Source organism: Lepidochelys kempii, chromosome 2, assembly GCF_965140285.1.
Source record: "Lepidochelys kempii isolate rLepKem1 chromosome 2, rLepKem1.hap1, whole genome shotgun sequence".
Classification (NCBI taxonomy): Eukaryota; Metazoa; Chordata; order Testudines; family Cheloniidae; genus Lepidochelys; species Lepidochelys kempii.
Window position 1 is genome coordinate 26998477 of NC_136381.1, and position 21685 is coordinate 27020161.

Here is a 21685-nt window from a genome sequence, read left to right on the forward strand (position 1 = left end):
GAAGGGGGGGAAGCAAATGAGTACAAAACAAATCTGGTCTATTTCTTGTTTTGATCCACTCCACCTATCTTTTACATCTTTGGCTGGCAGCAGATGGTGCAGAAGGACTGCATGCCATCCACATCTCATGGTTGCCTGGCAGAAGATGATGCAAAAGGACTGCTAGCAATCCGTATCGCCTGCCTGCTCACCATAAGATGGTTCAATAGGACTGACTGCAGGACTAAAGAGAATGACCTGGTCAAGTCACTCCAAATTTAGTCCCTGCGCCCATGTCTGTCCAGGCGCTCCTGGCCGACGTGGCCAGGAGCACCTCGGACATGACAATGACAGCTACCAGTCATACTGTACCGTCTGCTGCCACAAAGCAAGGGGTTGCTGCTACTGTGTAGCAATGCAGTACCGTGTCTGCCAGCACCCAGGAGACATACGGTGATGGTTACCTGAGCGGGCTCCATACTTGCCGTGGTATGGCGTCTGCACAGGTAACTCAGGAAAAAAGGCGCTAAACGATTGTCTGCCCTTGCTTTCACGGAGGGAGGGAGGGAACAGGGCCTGGCGATATGCACCCAGAACCACCCGTGGCAATGTGTTAGCCCCATCAGGCATTGGGATCTCAACCTACAATTCCAATGCACAACGGAGACTGCGGGAACTGTGGGATAGCTAGCCACAGTGCAACACTCCGGAAGTCGACTCTAGCCTCGGTACTGTGGAAACGCTCCTCCGAGTTAATTCACTTAATGCACTTAGAACATTTTCTGTGGGGACACACACACTCGAATATATATAACCGCTTTCTAAGAAACCGACTTCTATAAATTCGACCTAATTTTGTAGTGTAGACATACCCTAGGTAAATTGAAGAATTCTTCTGTCAACCTAGTGCTGTCCACACTGAGGGTTAGGCTGGCTTTTCTGTTCTCTGTGTGTGTGTGTATGTATGTATGTATATATGTGTGGATATGTACTTCATACCCCTGAGTGACACAGCTGGATCAACTTAACTTTTTAGTATGTAGATCTAGTCTAGAAGATGTGAATTTAAATAGATGTAGTTACACCAGTATAACTCCCCAAGTGGACACACTTTTTCTGGTATGAAAGTGGCTTTTTTCGATTTAACTGTTGCTTTGAAGGAGGTTTAAGCTAAACCTAAAAAAAGACACTCTCAAGAGTATCCGCACAGGAAATTATATCAGTTTAACTATATTGGGTAACTGGTAAATATTTCCTGTGTGGACAAGTCCTAAGTGTTACCGTGGAACTTGCGTTACCACCACTACTTTCTAGCCTCTCCAATAGCTAAGGTTTTTGACATGAGGACATAAACAGTACCTCTGAGTCAGTCTCCTGCTTCTGAGATAGAAGTTGCTGCCAAGGCCAAATCAGCTGCTACTCCAGCACTCCAAGTCACTTGTCACTTTATTTTAGGTGTACACAAACAGAGTATTCACTTTGGAGGAGACCCAGTTTTTAGTGACATTTATTCCATATTTGTATATATTCAGGTATGCTGTAAAAGATTCAGTTGCATCGTTGGTGAGTGACATGATTTCATATGATCTGCAGATATGAGGCTGCAGATTGTTTTTTATGCACTATTAGAATCAGCTATGGAATCCTACTCTTGTTGCTGAAATTGGTCCTTGGGAATTGCAGAATTTCATATGCTTTACCTTTCAACTTATAAAATATATTATCTTAATTTTCTAACATCAGGCATGGTTGGAATATAGTACTGGGGCATGGATGCACTCATGTGCCCGCCCCATAGGTATCTGAATTTATGTAGCGTCTAAAACCAGCTTTGATATTGGTTGACTCTGACTGCATAAAGACAGCCTCTCTGCTTCCATTTTTGTATCTGTAAAATGTGGGAAATATCTACATCCTGCTTCTGAGGATTAAAGCTTAAAAAAGTGTCTTGTAGTTGGAAAAACAGTATAAATGCTAAGAGTTGCTATTAGCAGAACAAAGTTGGAGCTGGTAAACAAGCTGCAGGAGAGCAGTGAGGGGATACATACTGAAAGGTTATATCATTGCTATGTATACAGTATTGAGGAGTTCAATAAAACAAAAGCATCTGGTATCATTTGGCACTATGAAACTAATGCCCTGACAAAAGGAATTAGTGTTTGGCCTAAGGGCAATGAACAGTGTTGCACTTCAAGGCTCAAAGGCAAAATATCATTTGACAATAGTTTTTCCTGCTTGGAAAGAAAATTGGCACTCTCCCCTTCTGTATGCTGCTGTAGTCAACAGTTGGGCTTCATTCCTTTCTGCACTTGTGAGGTGTACGTCAGACTGGTGTCCTGCATTGTAATTATGTATGCATAGCTGCTGAACAGGCTGATTATGGTCTGATATATTGGTGCTTATTTGCTGGCTGTTACTTTGCTACCAAGATGAAGACTGTGCATTTTCACTTGATTTTTTTTTTTAGTCACTGTTTTGCAGTTATATAATGCTTTTAATCTTCAAAGTATTTTATATTAATCCTCTCATCACTACTGTGAGTATTATCTCCATTTTATGGATGGGAAACAGGCAGAGAGAGCTTTTGAGTAATTTGCCTAGAACAGCAGAGGGAGTTTGCACCAGTAACGATTGGGAATCTGGACATCTAATGTGTATTGCCTTACACACTAGAACATTGTTATGGATGTACATTTGGTGTTCTCCAGGCATTGTTACAAAATTGAGTGTCTACAGTGTTTGTGAGCAGAGTGGCACAATGCAGGGAAAAAGACAAAATATAGCAGACAGCTGGCAAAATAGTATAGTGCCTAACCTGAAAAATCTGATGTATTTAGGTCTGTGGTACAAAACAAATGCAGTTATATGCCCAAGAAAAATGTTTTCTGTTAATTAAATTGGGCAAGAACACTGAAACTTGTTACAATTTTTTTTCAAACTGTTTTATTAAAGGCAGCTTATTTTCAATTTTTTGTTGTTGCTTAGGCCCAAAGCTTTTTTCTAAAGTAACTCCCCGTCTTGCTCTGCCACAAATAATATTTCGGATCCAGTTTCAGTGTTTTATCTCTTCTCTACTCTCCCGCCCCACCCCCCGCTCCCTAAAAATTGCCCTCTAGACAAAGGTGTGATTATCAAGTATAACTCTGCCACATCTTTTATTTCATGTAGTGTTAAGATTATAGATGTATATGCTTTTTATATTGCACTAATGCTTAGCAATTCTATAAGAGTACTTCCAGTATTTAGCATATAAAACTAAATTTCTTGAATTCTGAATTAGTAAAATGGGCAGCTCAGCTTACTGTTGTAGAATCAATAATGTGGGGAAGCTTTGGGAAATTATTTTTTTAGATATGCTTAGTAACTGCCAGAGGTTCCCTTTTGTGTTTAGGTAAGCCTGGTTTTACTATTTCATTTGAATTCAGTGATGTCCGTCACTTTGGCCCATTGCCTGCAACAATATGTCCATAGTTAAAAATGCTCCTTTAAATTGCCCGTGTGTTTAACCGTACATACTTGTACACACTCATAAAATCATTGTGCCTTGATGTGTAGTGAAATCAAAATGCTATTTAAATTGAAATATTAGAGATATTGAAGCATATTAAAATGCTCTGACTACAGCCTGACGAGTATTAGCATTGTGCTATGAGTATGATACTACCAAGGATTTCCCATTCTTTCATATCTCTCTTGTGCAGAGGCAGCCACTTAGTAATTAAGGTTGTGACTAATTTTCCATTCTAAGCCAGATTTTCGCCCCCTTCTAAAATCCACAAAGAAATATTGGGATCAAAATTGGTAGAGTAGTTGTGAAGCTGAAGTAAACTGGACTCCTCACCTGGTCGGAAATGTGACGGTGTTGCTTTGGAGGCCCCCTAGAGCCTCCTAAGTTTTGCAAGGGTGTTGGTGCATTCAGCAGCATGAAACCTCTCTTGTGTGTGCTGGTGTACACCTCCATTTCTTTAACAGGCATTAGCCAGGTGGCCCTTACGATTTCAGAAGGAAGGTTGAATGACCCTTTCCCCCAAACCTTCTTGCTCCTCCATCTCGTGCTGTGAGTGTTTAAAAACAACTAAGCAAATTCTCAGCAATAATTAGTTTAGGTAGATTAAGGTTTTGAGTGCATATTAGTAATTTAAAGATAACAATCCTTATAGAAATTTTGTAGTTACCAAAAAATAACCGTTAAAAGGTAGGAAATTCAGAATTGAGATTACACTTTCAAAAGACTCCAATATTTATCAATTCGTGGTTTAATGTACCCAGGCTACCATAATGATGCCCCCAAAATGATGTCCTCAGAAAATCATATGACCTTATCCATCCATATTTCCCCTTATCAGTGGTGGTAAAATTAGAATGCTCTTAATCATCCAGTACTCCTATAGAGATGATAAATAATGCTTAGCTCTTATATAGCACTTCACTTTGTACATATCAAAGTGCTTTACAAAGGAGGCAAGTATCATTAATCCCATTTTAAAGATGCTGAGGAAACTGAGGAAAAGGGAAATGAAATAACATTCTTTTTCCATGGTTGCACAGCAGGTCAGTGGCAGAGCTGGGAATAGAACCAAGGTCTTCTGGGTCGCAGTCTTGTCTCCCTTCCACTGGTGCACACTGCCTCCCTTTAGGGAAGATTTTTCTGTATCTCTAAACCTGTTAAAACAAAACTTGTTCACATAATTTTAGTGAAGTCAAGTGCCCTGGACATGTGGAAAACTTAAAATAATAAAAATGGAAAATGACTTCGTCATCGTGCCAGTGTATCACTTTCATGACTGTTTGGGATATATATTGAATGCATGTCAAAGGAGGGATCCCATAATTTATATGCTTAAATTCAATATTTTACTTCAGCACGTTATTTTCAATCCTGATCTTGGAGGCTAGGATCCTGAAATAGCATGAGGTGCCTTTAAATCTGGGAGCATTTTATAGAGCTGCAAATAGACAAAGCAAGTTTATTTTTATTTTGTCTCTGTCGTGTTCTGTTCATTTCTTAAGGCCAAATAAGCGTGGATAACTGTCTCTGCAGGCTTTCCTCTACTTCAGAATGAGGGTAAAAATTTAGCACAATCCGTGTGAAAAATGGATGGTTGAATTATGAACTTTACTGCTGCTGCTTTTGGCTGTCACTTCTAAACCTTTTCATATGCAACTGCTAGAAGCTGAAGCCTGAAAAGTAATCCTTTTATTCACAGATGGCACTGCTAGCTCAGTAAGTACTGCAAATATTGGAATGCTGGTAGTTCACTAATATAGCAGAACACATTTCATCAGACAGCTGACAGCTAAAAGCATAAGACTCCTTTTATACCAACTGGAAAATATTAAGTTGAAACTATAGCTTGTGTCTAATCTTCCTAAAATGCAGATACATTGTACAGTAAGGGAGCATGTTCATCAGGTCTCACCCCCAAAACAATGGTAATGTATTGACTTTTGTTCTAAAAACATGTAATAAAAATACTTTTTTAAAAATATTAAATGTTTTCAAAAGATTCAGATTTTCTAACCTATTTGTGGAAGTAGCAAAAATAACCCACCGAAAAATACTTGGTAATGCTCTGTCGGTAACATTCTGTCTCCATTGTAACTAGGACGACTGTAGGGCCTTACTCTTGTTACAGCCCCATCGTTGCTTCCTGATGGTATGGTAATGATATCTAATGCCCTGCTGCTCAAACAGTTGGAATCCTGGGGCTGTATTGTAGAAACATACCGACAAGGCAGTCATTCTGCAGTGCCGGTGGTCTTGATGGTTTCCATGGTAATCAACATGAAGCCATGTACTGTGAAATTTATAGTATGATACTTTCTATAGCAAATGGGTAACTTAAAATATACAAACATAATGGTGGTGTATTATTGTTTGTACTGAGGTAGCACCCAAAATGTACTACAGTACCTTCTTTTCACACAGAAGAGAGAGCTCATTCTTCAGAGAGTCTATCTAAAAGGATAGGTGAAGATTAGAAGAGATGCAACATCCAAACAAATCAATCATGGGGGTGATTAGCATATATCTTAATTTGATTTTTATGTTTGATTTCAGTACCTTTCACTTCTCTCCATCATTTGATGACCTTATCGTTATCCAATACAAAGCAATTCATATTCAGTTCCTTTCCTCTGCATCAGTGAGCAGTCCACTTACAGAGAAAAAATAAATAAGTAGATGATTTAAACAAGTTTCAAGATACCTGGAGGGCACTAACTTCAAACTCTGGACAGAGAGGAGGAAAAGCACTGTATGAAAGATTAGCATCCCTGGCTCCCTCAACCAAAAACTCAGGGCTCCCAATCCAAGTCAGTATTTCTCTAACAAAAACAGGGAAGACAATATGTTTTTTTTGTTTGAAAGATTAAACCCAAGCCAAATCCCAAGTACCATTTTAAAAAAAATCAGACACCTTTTATATATCAAAACAGTAAAAATGACAATTTTTTTCTCTGGAGGTCATTTTTAAAAGGATTAGATTAGGGCTGTCAATCACAGTTAATGCATGCGATTAATGCAAAAAGAATTAACAAGATTAAAAAGTCACAATTTTAATTGCACTGTTAATAGAATACCAATTATAATTTATTATAAATATTTTTGGATGTTTTTCTACATTTTCAAATATATTGATTTCAATTACAACACAATACAAAGTATACAGTGTTCACTTAATTTTTATTACAACTATTTGCACTGTAAAAAGGGTAAACAAAAGAAATAGTATTTTTCAATTCACCTCATACAAGTCCACTCAGTCCTACTTCTTGTTCAGCCGATTGCTAAGACAAACAAGTTTGTGTACATTTACAGGAGATAATGCTACCCACTGCTTATTTACAATGTCACCTGAAAGTGAGAACAGATGTTCTCATGGCACTGTTGTAGCTGGTGTTGCAAGGTATTTAGGTGTCAGGCATATGAATGTTAGGCTAAACATTCATATGCCCCTTCATGCTTTGACTTAAAGGCTCTAAAATTTTACATTGTTAGGTTTTTGAGTGTAGTTATGTTAAAATAAAAAGATCTGCATTTGTAAATTGCACTTTCACAATAAAGAGATTACAAATATTTGCACAAGTACTATAGAGCAATCAAAAATAATGTAAAATGAGCACTGTACACTTTGTATTTTCTGTGTTGTAACTGAAATGAATATATTTGAAAATGTAGAAAAAATCCAAAAATATAATTTAAAATGTTATTCTGTTATTGTTTAACAGCGCAATTCAAACTGTGATTAATCATACTGTTTTTTAATTTCATGATTAATTGTGATTATTTTTTAAATCATTTGCCAGTCCTAGAATCAGTGTTCCCTCTAATTTTTAACAGGCCATGTGCACAAAAAATTTCTTCTGTACCGCCGCTGAAGCCAAAAAAAAAAAAAGGCCGAAGCCGGAGTGCGCATGGTGTTTCACCGTGTGCGTGGGGTTTAATATCTGTGTGCACGCGCACAGCTTACAGGGAACAGTGCCCGGAATAGATTCTAAAACTTAGATGGGAAATGGAGTTGCAATGTGCTAAATAACCTTTTTAGCCAAGGTCCCTGTTTTTTTTTATTACTCAAAATATCAAAATAACTTTCAAGATTTACTGTTGCTCAAGATTTGTAGCTTGAATTGCTGTAATTTTTAATCTATTTTGATAATAGGGCAAGTAGGAAGCTGTGTGTTTGGGAGAGTTCTGAATATATGTTGACATCTAGATACGTCTATATGAACATCAGTTATCTCATCTCATCGTGGACAGGTATTCTGCATCATATAAATATCCTTATTGGCAGGCTCTGCAGATATATGAAGTTGCGCACAGATTGGATTCGTCACAGGATAAGTCCACATATCTGTTACAAGGGGTCTGACTGTTGTTTGCAGGACCTTGGAGACGGATACCAGACCTTTCAGTTACTGCAGGCTTAGAGTGACCAAACCTAAATCTTAGATTTAGTTAATAAGGATTGGCTGTAAGCATATATTTGGGTGAGATCTAAAATATTCACTGACCTGGTGGGCAATGTATCTGATCTCTTGGGATTGATAGTACTTTATAGGAATAAGGCTTTTTTTAGTAACCCCTCTCTGTATTAGACTTGGCTCTCTGAGTGGGAGCCAAAGGGCTGGACTGCTTAAAGGGAACTGTATTTTGGCTTCTTGGTAATCAGTGTGGTAGCTGTTTTGTTATTGGCTTGGTGAATATAAATATTGAAATAAATCAGTAGTTTTGGGGATTGTCTGCCCTATTCCTTGCAGTTTGCCCTGAGTAAGCATTCTCAGTGTAGCCCCTCCAGGAACCACGGTCACTGTGAGACAACAGGGCTTCCTCTGTCCCTCCCTCAAGAAGGGAACATCTGTAAAATTCAAGGAGCTCACTCAGATTATCTCAAAAGTGAGCCTTATTAGGGTTCCACTTATTTCTGTACTACAGCAGCAGGTGCCGTTCTTCCTTCAGATTCACTCTTCTGTGCTATCTTGTTGTCTCAAGATGGAGGCCACTCTACCTCTGGCCTACAGATAAGGAGGAAAAACTCCATAAAATCAGGGTATACTCTGAGACCCGAGAGGTTGATCGCTCCCATATGTAAAACTTAGAAATTGAGAAGGAAAGGTAAAAGATTTATGGGAAGGACACTTAAGATTTTGACCCCTGAAGTCACTCCTCAACAGTGGAAATTTTTAAGGCTCTGTTTTCCCAGTAAAACAAGGAACAGGAGGGGCAGGGATCCTCTTCCTTCTGGTCTTCCTCTTCCATTTGACCACAACACAAAGTTTCCCAGGGTAAAGGCTCTAAAAGGAAGAAAAAAGGTCACAGAGTACAGAGAGGTCCTCATATTTATTTTTGTGGGAGAAAGGCCAGATTTTTTTGGCCTTGGGGCTGGAGCCCACAGAAGAACAACCTCACTCAGGATTTTTAATAATGTTTTTAAACCATCCTCAGGAGTATTATGCAGACTCTGTATCCTTCCAGATAAGGCCCTGAGAAAAGAAACATTGGAGAGAAGTTGAGTTGAATCCATTCTGAAGTATGTTATGTTTTATACTCCCCAAAAGTTCACGCAGTCCTCATGTTTGGTTAAAGAAATTGCAAGTCTTTATTTAAAATAATTAGTAAAAGCAAAGCCACCTTAGCAGCCTTTCATGCATCTAATGCTTCCATGTCTTGGCTGTAGCCATGTGTGTGGTCTCTCTTTTGCACACTGTGCCATTCAAGTTCAGAAGTCCTCTGGACTGGGAGGCTTCAGTGAAAAACATCTCCTTATCAGTCATGGCAGATTGCCCTTCTCCCCAACTCTGAAAAAAGAAATACCCCCCCCCCCCCACAAAAGACATCTTGAGATGCTCAGTACAAGCAATGAGTTATGTAACTCTCACAACACCAGTTCTGCCTAACTCCATGGAAGGCCAATCCCCAGGGAAAGTAAGTGCTGTTTACTACTGAATGTCCCAGCTGGCAGGTTCTTCAGTGACTATAGACAGTACTGCCATGGAAACCTCCTTTAAATAAAAATAAAATAAAAACCTGAGAGCCTTGTAGCCCAAAGAAATACAGATGCTATTATAGGTCTTGGCATGCTTTTGATTCATCCAAGAGTTGCAAGAGAGTGATCCAAGTGGCATGAGGTATGGAGGAGATACTACAGGAAAACTCTGTGTCCTTCAAGAAAGGGTGATTATAGGTTGAACCAATTGGGGACCAAGTGGCAGGAATTATCAAAGCATTAGATCAATACTATATTTGAAAAAAGCACCCCTCCCCCCATTTAGGCAGCCAGGGTTGCACTATTCAAATTAAATGCAACACCAAAACCAAGACTATTCCTCCAACCAATTGAAACACAGAGTATAAGGACTGCAGTGGGTTATCTTCTTCAAATTTGGAGAATGGATCTCCCAGAAAACAAGAAGGCTTAGGACCTTGTCCTGGCACCCAAGAGTCCCAAAAAAGGAGGAGTGCTCAACTTGAAGTTCTTGAACAGATTCCTTCAGAAGCCAAAGTTCAGGATGGAGACCCTGAATTAAACCAAGAACAGGATTCCCAAAAGGATTTTTTAATTTCTATATCATCAGGTGTTCTTCATGCTGTGTCTTTGGTCCTCCTGCCTCTGTAAGGGTGTCTTCCAAAGTATTAGTTTGTCTATTTTTCTTTGAGCAGAAAAGGGGTCAAGTGTCATACCCATTCTAAAATGACTTCCTCATCCTAGCACCTTTCTTGGAAAAGGCCCCCAGAGCAGCTTTTGCAGACCCAAGTTCTATTCTGGAATAATATGAATTTGTCAACACCACCAGATGCTGAATGATTCCATGCAATATATCCTTCACAGAAGTTTACTTCTTTCAAAGGACAGGATTCAGAAGCTGGTGGCCTGAAGACATGATGCCATTTGTTCTCCAGTCACATCAGGGATCTGTCTCTGATCAGAATTATGGTCTGTTGTCCCCAACATACTGTTGAGTGAGGTTCCACATGTGTCTTCTCTTTGCCCCCTTGTCAAGGGATACTCAGAGGGCCAGAGTATGTGAGAATTGGAGAGGGAAGCTGACATCCAAAGTTAATGAATACTATGTGGGAGGGCTCTTCTTCAATTGGCCAAAGCTCAGAGCAGTCAAAGATGTCCTAAGAACTGTAAAAACTCCAGTCCTGATGTGCCGGTGATGTATTACAACACGTTGGCAGTGGTTTTTATCACTAAAGGAGGTAGCAGGTATCAGAACTGTGCTATGTGCTTCTAATCCTCACTGTTCCTGGAGCTGCAGGCATCAGAGGTACCCCCTAGTCCCCAGCTGCTGAAGGAGTTTCCTAGCCCCTGTGCAGCTGTTCACCGTCGGGCAGTGTGGGGATCCATAGATCCCTATTTTGTCCCAGTTATTTTCAGTAAATGTCTTGGACAGGTCATGGCTTCCGTTTATTTTTCTCTTTTGCCCATGACTTTACTAAAAATATCTGTGACAAAATCTTAGCCTTATTAATAGGCCATCACTACAATCATGCATGTTCTCCCGTGGCCAAAAGCATGACTTTCTTTTTCTGTTCATTGTTCTCCAGGACAATTTTTTTTTTTTTTTTAAAGCAAACAAAAAAACAAACAGAAGTGAGAAAGAGAGTCCTTCACTGGCCAAGGAAGTCCTGGTTCTTATATCCAGCTGAGGTGGCAACCACCACTCAGCTATGCCTCCTCTACAGGAAGGATCTGCTCTAACTACTAAAATTCCACACACAGGCCTAGATAGGTTTAGTTTATCTGCTTGATATTTGAGAGTAGGATATTAAAATGTGGCCAAACCCCTCTGAGCTGGACACAGATGCTGCTTGATGTCCTCAGGTATTGAGACTGCACCTGTTCCTTTCTGGGTTGGGCGTTTGCCTCCTTTGCTTATGGGGGCCCAGAAACTCCTGACAGTCCTCCTTCCTATCACAGAACCTCCCCCTCCCCGCATTTCATCCAAGATGGCATCTGCCTCCTGGTTCCTCCCAACTGTCATGCAATACTCTAGTTCATGGACCATCTAGACTGTTGATGGTCCAGAACTTGGCAGCTTGCACTTACGTGCAGTCTGAAGGCTTATTACATCTTCTTGCTATTTGACAGCAATGAAATAAACTAAGATATTAAAATGTTATAAAACTTGAAAGTATTCCACAGCAGCTTCTTCAGAGGCCTGGTCTATGTGTAAAGCGTAGTGCTAAGTATTGGCAATGTTGGGAGCACTTGTGTAGATGAGCAGCTGGTGTATGAAACATCAATTAAATTAGCTTTGAGTAGGGCTGTGAGACAAGGTGTGTGTGCATACACACAAACCCCAGCTAACTACTGGCAACATGTCTACTAGGCCTCTTGCCATTTCTAATGCTGATGGAGCTAATTTGGTGTTAGCAACAGTGAGAATTTCAGAAAATTTCCTTAGACCTCAAGTACAGTACAAAGCTTCCAATGCCTGCCTTACCATTAACCAGTCTTTAAAAAAGAGACTAGATTTAAAGTCTAAACCTTTACTAGTTCTGATGGGAGTAGAGCCTTAATAGTTACTGGCATACTGTTCTGCCAGGTCACCCATGACAGTATACATAGTGCTAATAGGTGTTAATGATATACATACTTATTTCTAATAACAGCAGTTGGCTTTTTACCTGTGACAGTTTGAACAGATCAATAAGCTGATTTCAGTGGTGTGAACACAAGATTTGTAGCACAAGTTGTAAAGATAGAAATATCTGAGACTTTATTACCTGAAAACTTGTCTGTATGGAAAAGTCATATCAGTATACTCTTGAGGTGTGAATTTAAACTAATAATGATACTAGTGTAACTCCTTTGCTCCCCTATTTTAATACAAAAGTGGCTTTTTTCACTGTAATTTGGCACTTAGGAAGGGGTTTAAGACGAACTGAAGAAAGCTACTCATAATTGCAAATACATAACTTGAAAACAAATGAGATGACCGGTTAAATGTTCAAAGCTGACCCTCAGTCTTGCTATGATTATCAAAGAAATTTGGGTATACCTTTACATTTAAAGATTTTTTTTTTGTTTTTCAAGGCGGGACATGAAAATACTGGATGTCAAGCTGTCTCCTCATCAGTGTGTAGCAGTGTTTGGATAGCAGCATGTCTTGCAGGGCCTCTTTAAACTTCAACTGTTCACCAAGTATTATACATTAGGTATCACTTAAAACAGTTGGAGTCTTATAAAAACAAAAGTGTTACAAGAATGAGATGTCTGCATTTTCATGGGGCACATTTTTTGTTTCTTACGTTTTTTGGATCTTTATTTCAAAACAGACAATCAGTAGCTAATATGCAATATTGTAGCAGTTTTGGTCACAGGATATTAGAGACAGGGTTGGAGAAGGTGATATCTTTTATTGGATCAGCTTCTATTGGGGGAGGGAGAGAGAGATGCTTTTGATCTTTCAAACGCATATTACTTCAACCACCTTGTCTCTCAGTCGGTAGCTAACGCCGGAAAACAAGTTGCTGTGTGGAGTGTGCTCATGGAGTTGAGTTTAGAACATTGCCTCATGCAGGTCTCTTACTAGAACAGCATGTTAATGTGTGAGTTCAGCATGCATTAGAATACGTGGTTACCATTTGGAGTTCTGATAGTCTCTAACTTTCTGTATTTCTGCTCAGTCAGAAGATTCCAGGGATCTCATTGTTATAGCAAGTGTTCTGTGTATTGTAATGATGTTTTTATAGGCTACTAGAAGATAAAATGGGAACAGTTGGCATCTTTATCAGCAATGCCGCAATGAAATATTGTAGTGAAAAATCTTATCAAAGGTTAGTGGGAAGGCCACCAGCGCATAAGAGAACATAAAAAATTGAAGACCAAAAATAGAGAAATGTTGGAAATATGACACTTAAAATACTCTGCATATCTGTATTCATGCAGTAAATAGCATCTTATGTTGTGCCCAATTGAGTCCTATTAGTTACAGGTTCTGTCACAAGATAGATAGCTGTCCACTGGAAACTTGATCTCTGTCCCAGCAAGCCTATTGTGAAGTACTGCAGCATCCTTACAATTAATGGAGGTGGAATTTTTCTCACGGAATAGTGATGGTTCATGGAAAAACAAAAAAACATTTATATTGGTTTAAAACCATTTGATGTTAACCATTTGATGTTAACCATTTCAGCAAAGGTATTAAATTCCACTTCTCTATATGGTAATTTTTTTTTCTTTCAAGCTTTCAAAGTAGCCTCATTTTTGGCATTTAAATATGTACCTGCACCTTTGCCCAAAGTGGCTACCTAGACATGGAAGAGAAGCACCAGAGATTAAAAGCTTTGTATCCCATTACTAATCCCCTGAGCTATGCAGTCTCCCACACTGCATTGTGTGGCTTGGTTCACCTTATTTAATATTTGCAGCACATTTGTTTGAAGAAGCATTTCCCACTTTTCTTCTTTCACTTCAGCCCTTATTTCCTCCCTAACCCCAAACAAAAAACTTCCCATAAAACTTTAAGGATTCCCCCTCTTCCCCTCAAGAAGGGAATATATACTGTGTATTTACATTTGGTTTTCTTGTTCTGTGAATGTTTTTCATTACCACCATGCTGTAGGTAGTGTAAATCATTACAGATGTTTTAAAATGGTTGTCACGAACATAACCTTTTGCTTCATTATTTAGTGTGCAATGAAATATATGTTCCTGCCACGTAAATGTGGACTTGTATTCATGTAGAATGTTCATTGAATCTGTAAGGGCAGTAGTTATGCAAAATCTGTTCTCTCACAATGGTAGAGCAGAAATTCATTATGGTAGTTGGTTTGCCTACAGACACAAAGATCAATAGAGCTTTGTTAACAGGGCCATCAAGCATTTCTAGCTTGCTTTTGCTTGGATGGATTAGACCTTAGACCTTGGTGAAATAAAGTCCACTTGAGCTTGACTTAGCATCATCCTTATTGTCTGTACATGTACGCATCTGTGCCTGTAGCTACTGTTACTCTACACTTACTTTCTCTTGTTTAAGTGTAATTAACAGCATGAATTGACCCCATAGTTTGTGTGTCTGAGCTAGTCTCAAATCAGCCATTGAAAACATAATATTATAATCTACAATATCAGCTCTTCATCACATGGGGATACTTTATTGTAGTGTTCAGAGTTGGGAGGGGTGTGAGAATTGTAATGATAATCCTTTTTTATTTAGTCGTTTACATGCTTTCATATCTGCTCTTAAGGGTATTTTCTCCCTTGTTTATGCCAATTAGCTTCTCTGTTGTTGGTCTTAAGACTAAATGTTTTCAAGGAACACCTTCAGTGTGTCATATTTCCATTTCAGTTTTGTAACTGATATTGTTAAAAGTAACCCTTAAAAGCCCTACCTCTGAAAATTTGAGAAATATTTTGTATAGCTTCTTGTGCAGGACTTTCTGCTGGCATTTTAAGCCTGTAGTTCATTTGGTCTTCAGCTACCATTTCAGATAACTTACTTAAACAATTTGTTACACGAATTTAAAGACACAATACAGAATAGGCTTTCATATTCTGCTTTTTGTTCTTGATTTTTAGGTTGTGTTAAAGATTATTAAGCATTATCAAGAAGAAGGACTGGGGAATGAGGTGGTCCAGGGAGTGCTGCTGGGACTTGTGGTGGATGACAGGCTTGAAATCACCAACTGCTTTCCATTCCCTCAGCACACGGAAGATGATGCAGACTTTGATGAAGGTAAGACGTGCAGTTTGTCCAAACTAGGGCATTGGATTTACAGTCTTTGTCACCCAGAAAAAGCCAAAGTATACTGATTTCTTTAAAAAACAAACAACCTCGCCCCTCCAAAAAACCCCTCCACACACAACACCCACCTAACCAAAATAAAAGACACACACACACACACACACACACACACACACACACACACACACACACACACACACACACACACACACACACACACACACACACACACACACACACACACACACACACACACACACAACTATGGCTGGAAACTTCACTCACATTGTTACAAGGTCTCTTTTTGCCTGAAATAAGAACCTATAATGCATTTCCAGAACTTACACATAAAGCTCCCATCCTGTATATCTGATTTAGAGCTTATCTACATAGGTAATACACAGGCATAACTACCCCAATACAATTAGACTGCTATAGTTACACTGGAATAACTCACCTGTATGGACACTTATATTCTAGAAAATTCTGGAGAAAATGTCCACATGGAGAGTTACCGCCTGTAAGTGTAGAGAAGCTCTTATTAAATACTTATTGGAAGTCTGAAGTGCTAGGGTTTGTAGGTTAAGGGGCATTGTCAATTTGAAATCTTGACAATTTAAAATGAATTAAAAAAAAAAAAAAGCTTCAGGCGTTCACACCTGCACCGATGTTCCGCTGCTGGTCAGTAATTTCTTACTATCTATAGGGTTCAGAGCAGCAGCCACGTCAGTCTGTATCCTCAAAAAGAAAAGGAGTACTTGTGGCACCTTAGAGACTAACCAATTTATTTGAGCATAAGCTTTCGTGAGCTACAGCTCACTTCATTGGATGCATTCAGTGTGTGTGTCTACACTGCGATTAAACCCCCACATCTGGACTGTATCAGCTGACTTGGGTTTGTGAGGCTTGGGCTGTCAGGCTGTAAAATTGCACTGTAGATGCTTGGGCTCAGGTTGGAGCCTGGACTCTGGGACCCCATGAAAGGGGAGGGCTCAGGGCCTGGGCTCCAGCCCAAGATCAACTGTCTGTACAGCAGTTTTAGAGCCCTATAGCCAAAGCCTTGCGAGCTGAGTCTGCTGACATGGGCCAAACGTGGGTGTTTAATAGCAGCGTAGATATATGGCTAGTGTTTAGGAATGAACTAGTTGTCTGCATGGGAGTATGTGATGTGCCAGCCCCCGTATAGGCCTTTAATCCCATGTGCAGCATTCAACTCTTGCCAGGGGTACAGAACAGCTGTCCATAGCAAGAAAGTGCCCATGTTGCCAGGTCTCGCTTCCCTCTTACGCTCAGCATCTGCAAGCTAGCTTCACCCACTTCAATACAGTGAAATCATTAGTAAGCCAGGACCCTCTCTCACCCCACCTCCAAGGGAGATGCAAGCTAAGAGGAATTTCCCTCACCTAAATGTCAGGTCCCTAACTTGGCAACCCTCTCTCTTGCAACACAGACATTGTAAAGGAGCAAACTCTAGTCAGGTGAGTAGGTAGAAGGAGTCAAACTGAAACAGTGTTGCTACTGCTATTAAGCAGCCCCCAGCATTTGGAGGAACACTGTAGCTAGGTCAACTCAGCATGCCTCACTCTTCCCAAGCAGTCTTTAGGCAGATGCCATGCCTCCTTCATGTAGCACAGCTCAAGGTGAGAAAATCTGACGAGCCATTAAGAGAGAAACAGCTCTTTTGTGCACAGACATGCTGAGGCAGGATGAAGGATGAAACTAGCTCTTATAATGGAGGATAGCAAGAATTCAGAAAAACTGCTATAAAAGTAGCCAGCCTGGTGCAAGTGCCCTTTCAGCTGCCCAGAGTGCACCCCTTCTCTTGCCAATGTGAAAAGGCACCAAAAAACCAAGGTACAGGTCCGGCCCATTTGTTTCCCTTCTGATAGGGGTATGCTGAACAGGAGAGTGACCAGGAGCAAGAGCACCAGACTACCTCCCTTTCTCCTTTCCCATGTTGTCAGCTATTCAGAAGGATTCCTGTCCTTTCCTGTACAGGCATAGGTATCCCAGAAGAGAAGTCTCTCTTGCATACCTGCCAACAGCTTCAATGTAAAATCCAGTAAACTGAAAATTTATGTAATCTTGCATTAATTTTCTATATCTTCCGTATATTTGCGTAAATTCAGGAAAAAAGAGACCAACCGAAAGGAGGACAGATCCCAGCATTTCAATTCTTTTCTTCCCCCAAACAAGACATTTAATTCTTCTTCCTTCCCACAAACAAAAGGATATCATTCTTTCTCTTCCTCTCACCCAGAGGGTCTTCAACCCTTCCCTTTCTTTCTTTTGGGATCGGGACAGTGCTAAAAGGGTGAAAGTTGCAGAGCCAGCATGGAGCAGTTCCCCCGTTAGCTCTCAGATGCACACAGGGTTGAAGGACTCTCTCAGGACCTTACCCTTTGGTTACTTGGAGGGATAAGATCTCTGCCTAATGGATGGGCTGAGGCACTAGGCTGTACCTCAGCAGCCCTTCCCCAAAATGTGCGGAAGTGGAGAAGGGCAGCCAGTCAGATGACAATTTCCCTATAGACTTGTAGGAAGGTATGAAAGCTATAGTCTGTGGGGAGAAGTCTGAGTTGGCAGCTCACAGAGACCGGATTCCTCCTCTATCACTTCATAGTATAACCAGGCATGGGCAGTCTGCTAGTACTCCATGCATTACACACATAGCTAAATTAATGCCATTTAAAAAAAACCCGGCTCCCGAGGGATCACAGCAATTACAGGCCGGTAAGCCTAACTTGACTACGAGGAGGATATGATAGAGGTCTATAAAATCATAATTGGTGTGGAGATAGTAAATAAGGAAGTATTTACTCCTCATAACACAAGAACTAGGGGTCACCAAATAAAATTAATAGGCAGCAGGTTTAAAACAAATAAAAGGAAGTATTTCTTCACACAACTCACAGACAACCTGTGGAACTCTTTGCCAGAGGATGTTGTGAAGGCCAAGATAATAACGGTTCAAAAAAGCATTAGATACATTATAGGCAGGGATGGTGTCCCTGTTTGCCAGAAGCTGGGAATGGGCGACAGGGGATGAACCATTTGATGATTATCTGTTCTGTTTATTTCCTCTGAAACATTAGCCACTGTCAGAAGACAGGGTACTGCGCTAGATGGGCCAGTATGTCCATTCTTGTGTTCTTCTTATGACCATGAGCTGGTGGAGTTCTTAGAGTGTAGTTTTCAGGTTTACCGGGACCAGCAGTGAAAGAGGGAAAAGCTCCAGAAATTGATGTCATTCGTCATTGATCATTGAGTACCATGTACAAAAAACCAAAAAACATTTCTCTAAACTGATTGCAACTTATGATGGTGGATACATGGGATCATTACTTTTGTAGGATGAAGTTTACATAGAGGAAGGTGAAATACAAGTAGAGGAAGCTTTGCTTGATCTACAGGAGAAAGTGGTACAATGCCTACCTTTTAAAGATCCAGAACTCCCCTGATATCTTAAAATTGCACAGATTTTTGAGGCTGAAATAGGAGACTGGTGGAGCTAGGACCTGGGGATCCCATTCTAAAGTAATGCAAAGAATACTTCTTTGTGTGCAAAATCATGTGGGCAAGAAATTGATAGAGAGCTGTCTTGACCCAGGAGTCTTAACTTACTCTTGTCAGTTTCTGAATAGGTAGGTTTGAAATCTAGAAATGTTGAAAGATGTTGAGGTCATATATAAGTTTCTTCCTTGGTTGCCAATAACATCTTGTATTAATAAAAAATTAATAAAACATGTAATTGCCTTGTGCATTTTTCTGTTTACTTAAGCAGAATGAAATATAAAAAGTAATAAAACTGGACCAGCTAGTGTTACTTTAATTTATAATCAGTTCCCTTTTCTGGTTCTTTTGTACTAGCACGGTGCTGTTCTTATTTATAATGCTGCAGAAAACATTGAAGATTAAAGTTTAACTGGAATTTTTTCTAATGTTGAAAATATTTCTATTCAGATGGGGAGTTTTAAACCTGTTTTTTGTAAAGCTTAATTTGGGGTCTCAATTGAGTTAATAGCCATTTTGCAAATATACTTTATCTTTGTTGTGCTAGTTCAGCTGTTAAAATTTACCTTGAGGTAGGAGTTTATTCTCAACCTCAGTGGGAATCACTAGAAAGTGAAATTATTGCTAAAGGTCATTTAAAGTTTTTTCAAGAGTGCAAGGAAATGTGTATTTGAATATTCTGTTTCCTAAAAGATGTAAAAGAAAATTAGTGTTACTTTCTAGTTGATGCTACTATAATTCTGAAATGGTTCTCTACGGATTCAGTTTGCTCAGACTTGTGAAGTCCAAGGAAGTAAACATCCTCACCCTGATAAAATGTCTGGGAGCCCTGATGTGAAGTATTCACCATATCCAAATAGGGTGGAGCTCTTTAGTGGCTATGTATTGGAAAAAACAGAAGATTGTAAGTTTAGAACAGAAAAAGTGGCTTTTGTTTGGGGAGAAAACACTAAAAGATTCTAAAAAAAAAAAAAAATTGGGGAGTTTTCCTAAAGTCACCCACTCAGGAGTTTGTGGACTTGCTCCATCACATGACTATTTTGGAGAGAACTATCTAACAAACTGTGGGTTCTAGAAAGTTAAAGGTGAGGCTTAGTTGATGGCATGTGATTTAGATGAAGGAAAATCCACTGAATGGGGTGTAATGTTGAGAACTCCAGACTGTAGATGCTTGGAAGAAGACGTTTTGAAAGTTCTGGAGCCATACTGTTGGCCATCAAGTACAGTAACAGTGAATTTAGTTCATTTGCTGTTTGGCAGTGGTTCTCAACCAGTGGCCCGGGGCCCCCTGGGGTGTTGTGAGGAGGTTTCTGGGGGTCCTCCAAGCAGGGCCAGCGTTAGACTTGCTGGGGCCCAGGGCAGAAAGTCGAAGTCCCACCACATGGGATTGAAGCCCAGGGCCCTGAGCCCTGCCACCTGGGGTTCTCAGCCAAAGCCTGAGCAACTTAGCTTTGTGGGAGCCCTGTGGCATGGGGCCTCAGACAATTGCCCTGCTTTCTACCCCTTAACCCCGGCCCTGGCTTTTATATGCAGAAACCCAGTTGTTGTGGCACAGGTGGGCCGTGGAGCTTTTATAGCATGTTGAAGGGGGGCCACAGAAAGAAAAAGGTTGAGAACCCCTGTTCTTTGGTATTATATGACACCTGAATGGATAGATTTAAATCAGCAAGCAGGAAACCTTGATTTAAATCTATTTTACCTTGTTTTGCATTTGTATTCTTTATTTTCCTAAAGAAAGGTTGTCTCTCATTGTTTGGTAACCCATACAACATATTAATTTGCAACTAAATACAGCTGCGGCAACTAAACTTGACATGTTTTGCTAACCAAGAGGATACAATAGACACATGTATGTTAAGCTTCTATAATTGCTTAAATAAATTTATTTAGATCTATATTTTTTGTTAGAACATAATGAATTATGTATTTTCTTTTACTTTAATTTTCTTTCAAGTTATTTGAAAATTGGAATGCCATTAAAATGCACAAAAAATAGCATTTTAAAATGTTTGTTTTAATTAAAACTATCCTTGATGTGCTGGGTACGTAAGAAAAAACAGTAGATTTATCAAAAGGTGGCTTGCATTTAAATTAGATAAAATAAATGAAATATCTGTAGTTAATTGAACTGACTGTTTCTGGTCACCAAGTGCCTCAAGATTTTAGAACTAGTAGATTCCATCCTCACACCTAATTGTTGTTCATGTTTTGAAAGAAGAAAACAAGCTTTCCTGCTTTCTCAACTCTCAATCGGTTTCTTAACTTGAATGATCTAATCATTGAACCGAACTAACTGAACAAGCTGAAATGAAGATATTCTCCGTGCACCTGCAAGGAGGCTTCTGTTGTCAAGAGTGTTTAGCACTTCAACAAACTGTGGTCCCATCTTCTTAACTAATGTTTTCCATCAGTGCAATAAAGGAATTTTTAAAAACATGTATTGCTTAATATTTTTGATAATTTGGTTTAAATGATTTTAATAGATTAGGCCTTAACATACACTGGCATAATTTCACACACAATTTTAAATAGATTCATTTTTACCTTTTTTCCAAAAATCTCTTTTTATCAACTGTGCACAACACTTTTCCAAACTACTGAAGTTGCTGCTCACAACACAGATCTTTCACTTTGGAAAGATAGATTCAACTCATTCATCTGATGCTATCAGACCTCTTTGAGAGACAGTTCAACTGATTGTTGGCTCAGACAGAACTCAATAGATGAAGTTGCCAAATCTTTGTGTGCCTTTCCAAGGGAAACTTTCAGTTTTGAGGTGCTAGAAGACATCTTTAAAGCCCTATCTGGGCTCAAGTCTACTTCCCTTCGCAATTAGAGGCTACAGAAAAGGTGTTTTCTTCATCTTTTGTGGAGATCACACTTTAGACATACCTGTTCCCCTGGGAGAACACTGTTTTTCTTAATTGTAATGGTATTTCTGAGGGATAAGTGAAGTCTAGTTCCTTGCACTTAATAGTTCTGCTTTTCACTTAGTGGA

The 21685-nt window shown here is 39.6% G+C and overlaps 1 protein-coding gene across 2 annotated transcripts in view; it reads left to right on the forward strand.

Annotated features, from left to right (window-relative positions):
• Window positions 1-21685, forward strand: part of EIF3H (eukaryotic translation initiation factor 3 subunit H) — a 120354-nt gene that overhangs the window by 16824 nt on the left and 81845 nt on the right. For both annotated transcript variants that reach the window (XM_073330287.1, XM_073330286.2), the window contains exon 2: window positions 15009-15165. In XM_073330287.1, the coding sequence (XP_073186388.1) occupies window positions 15009-15165 (157 nt within the window). The remainder of the gene's footprint in view (window positions 1-15008; window positions 15166-21685) is intronic.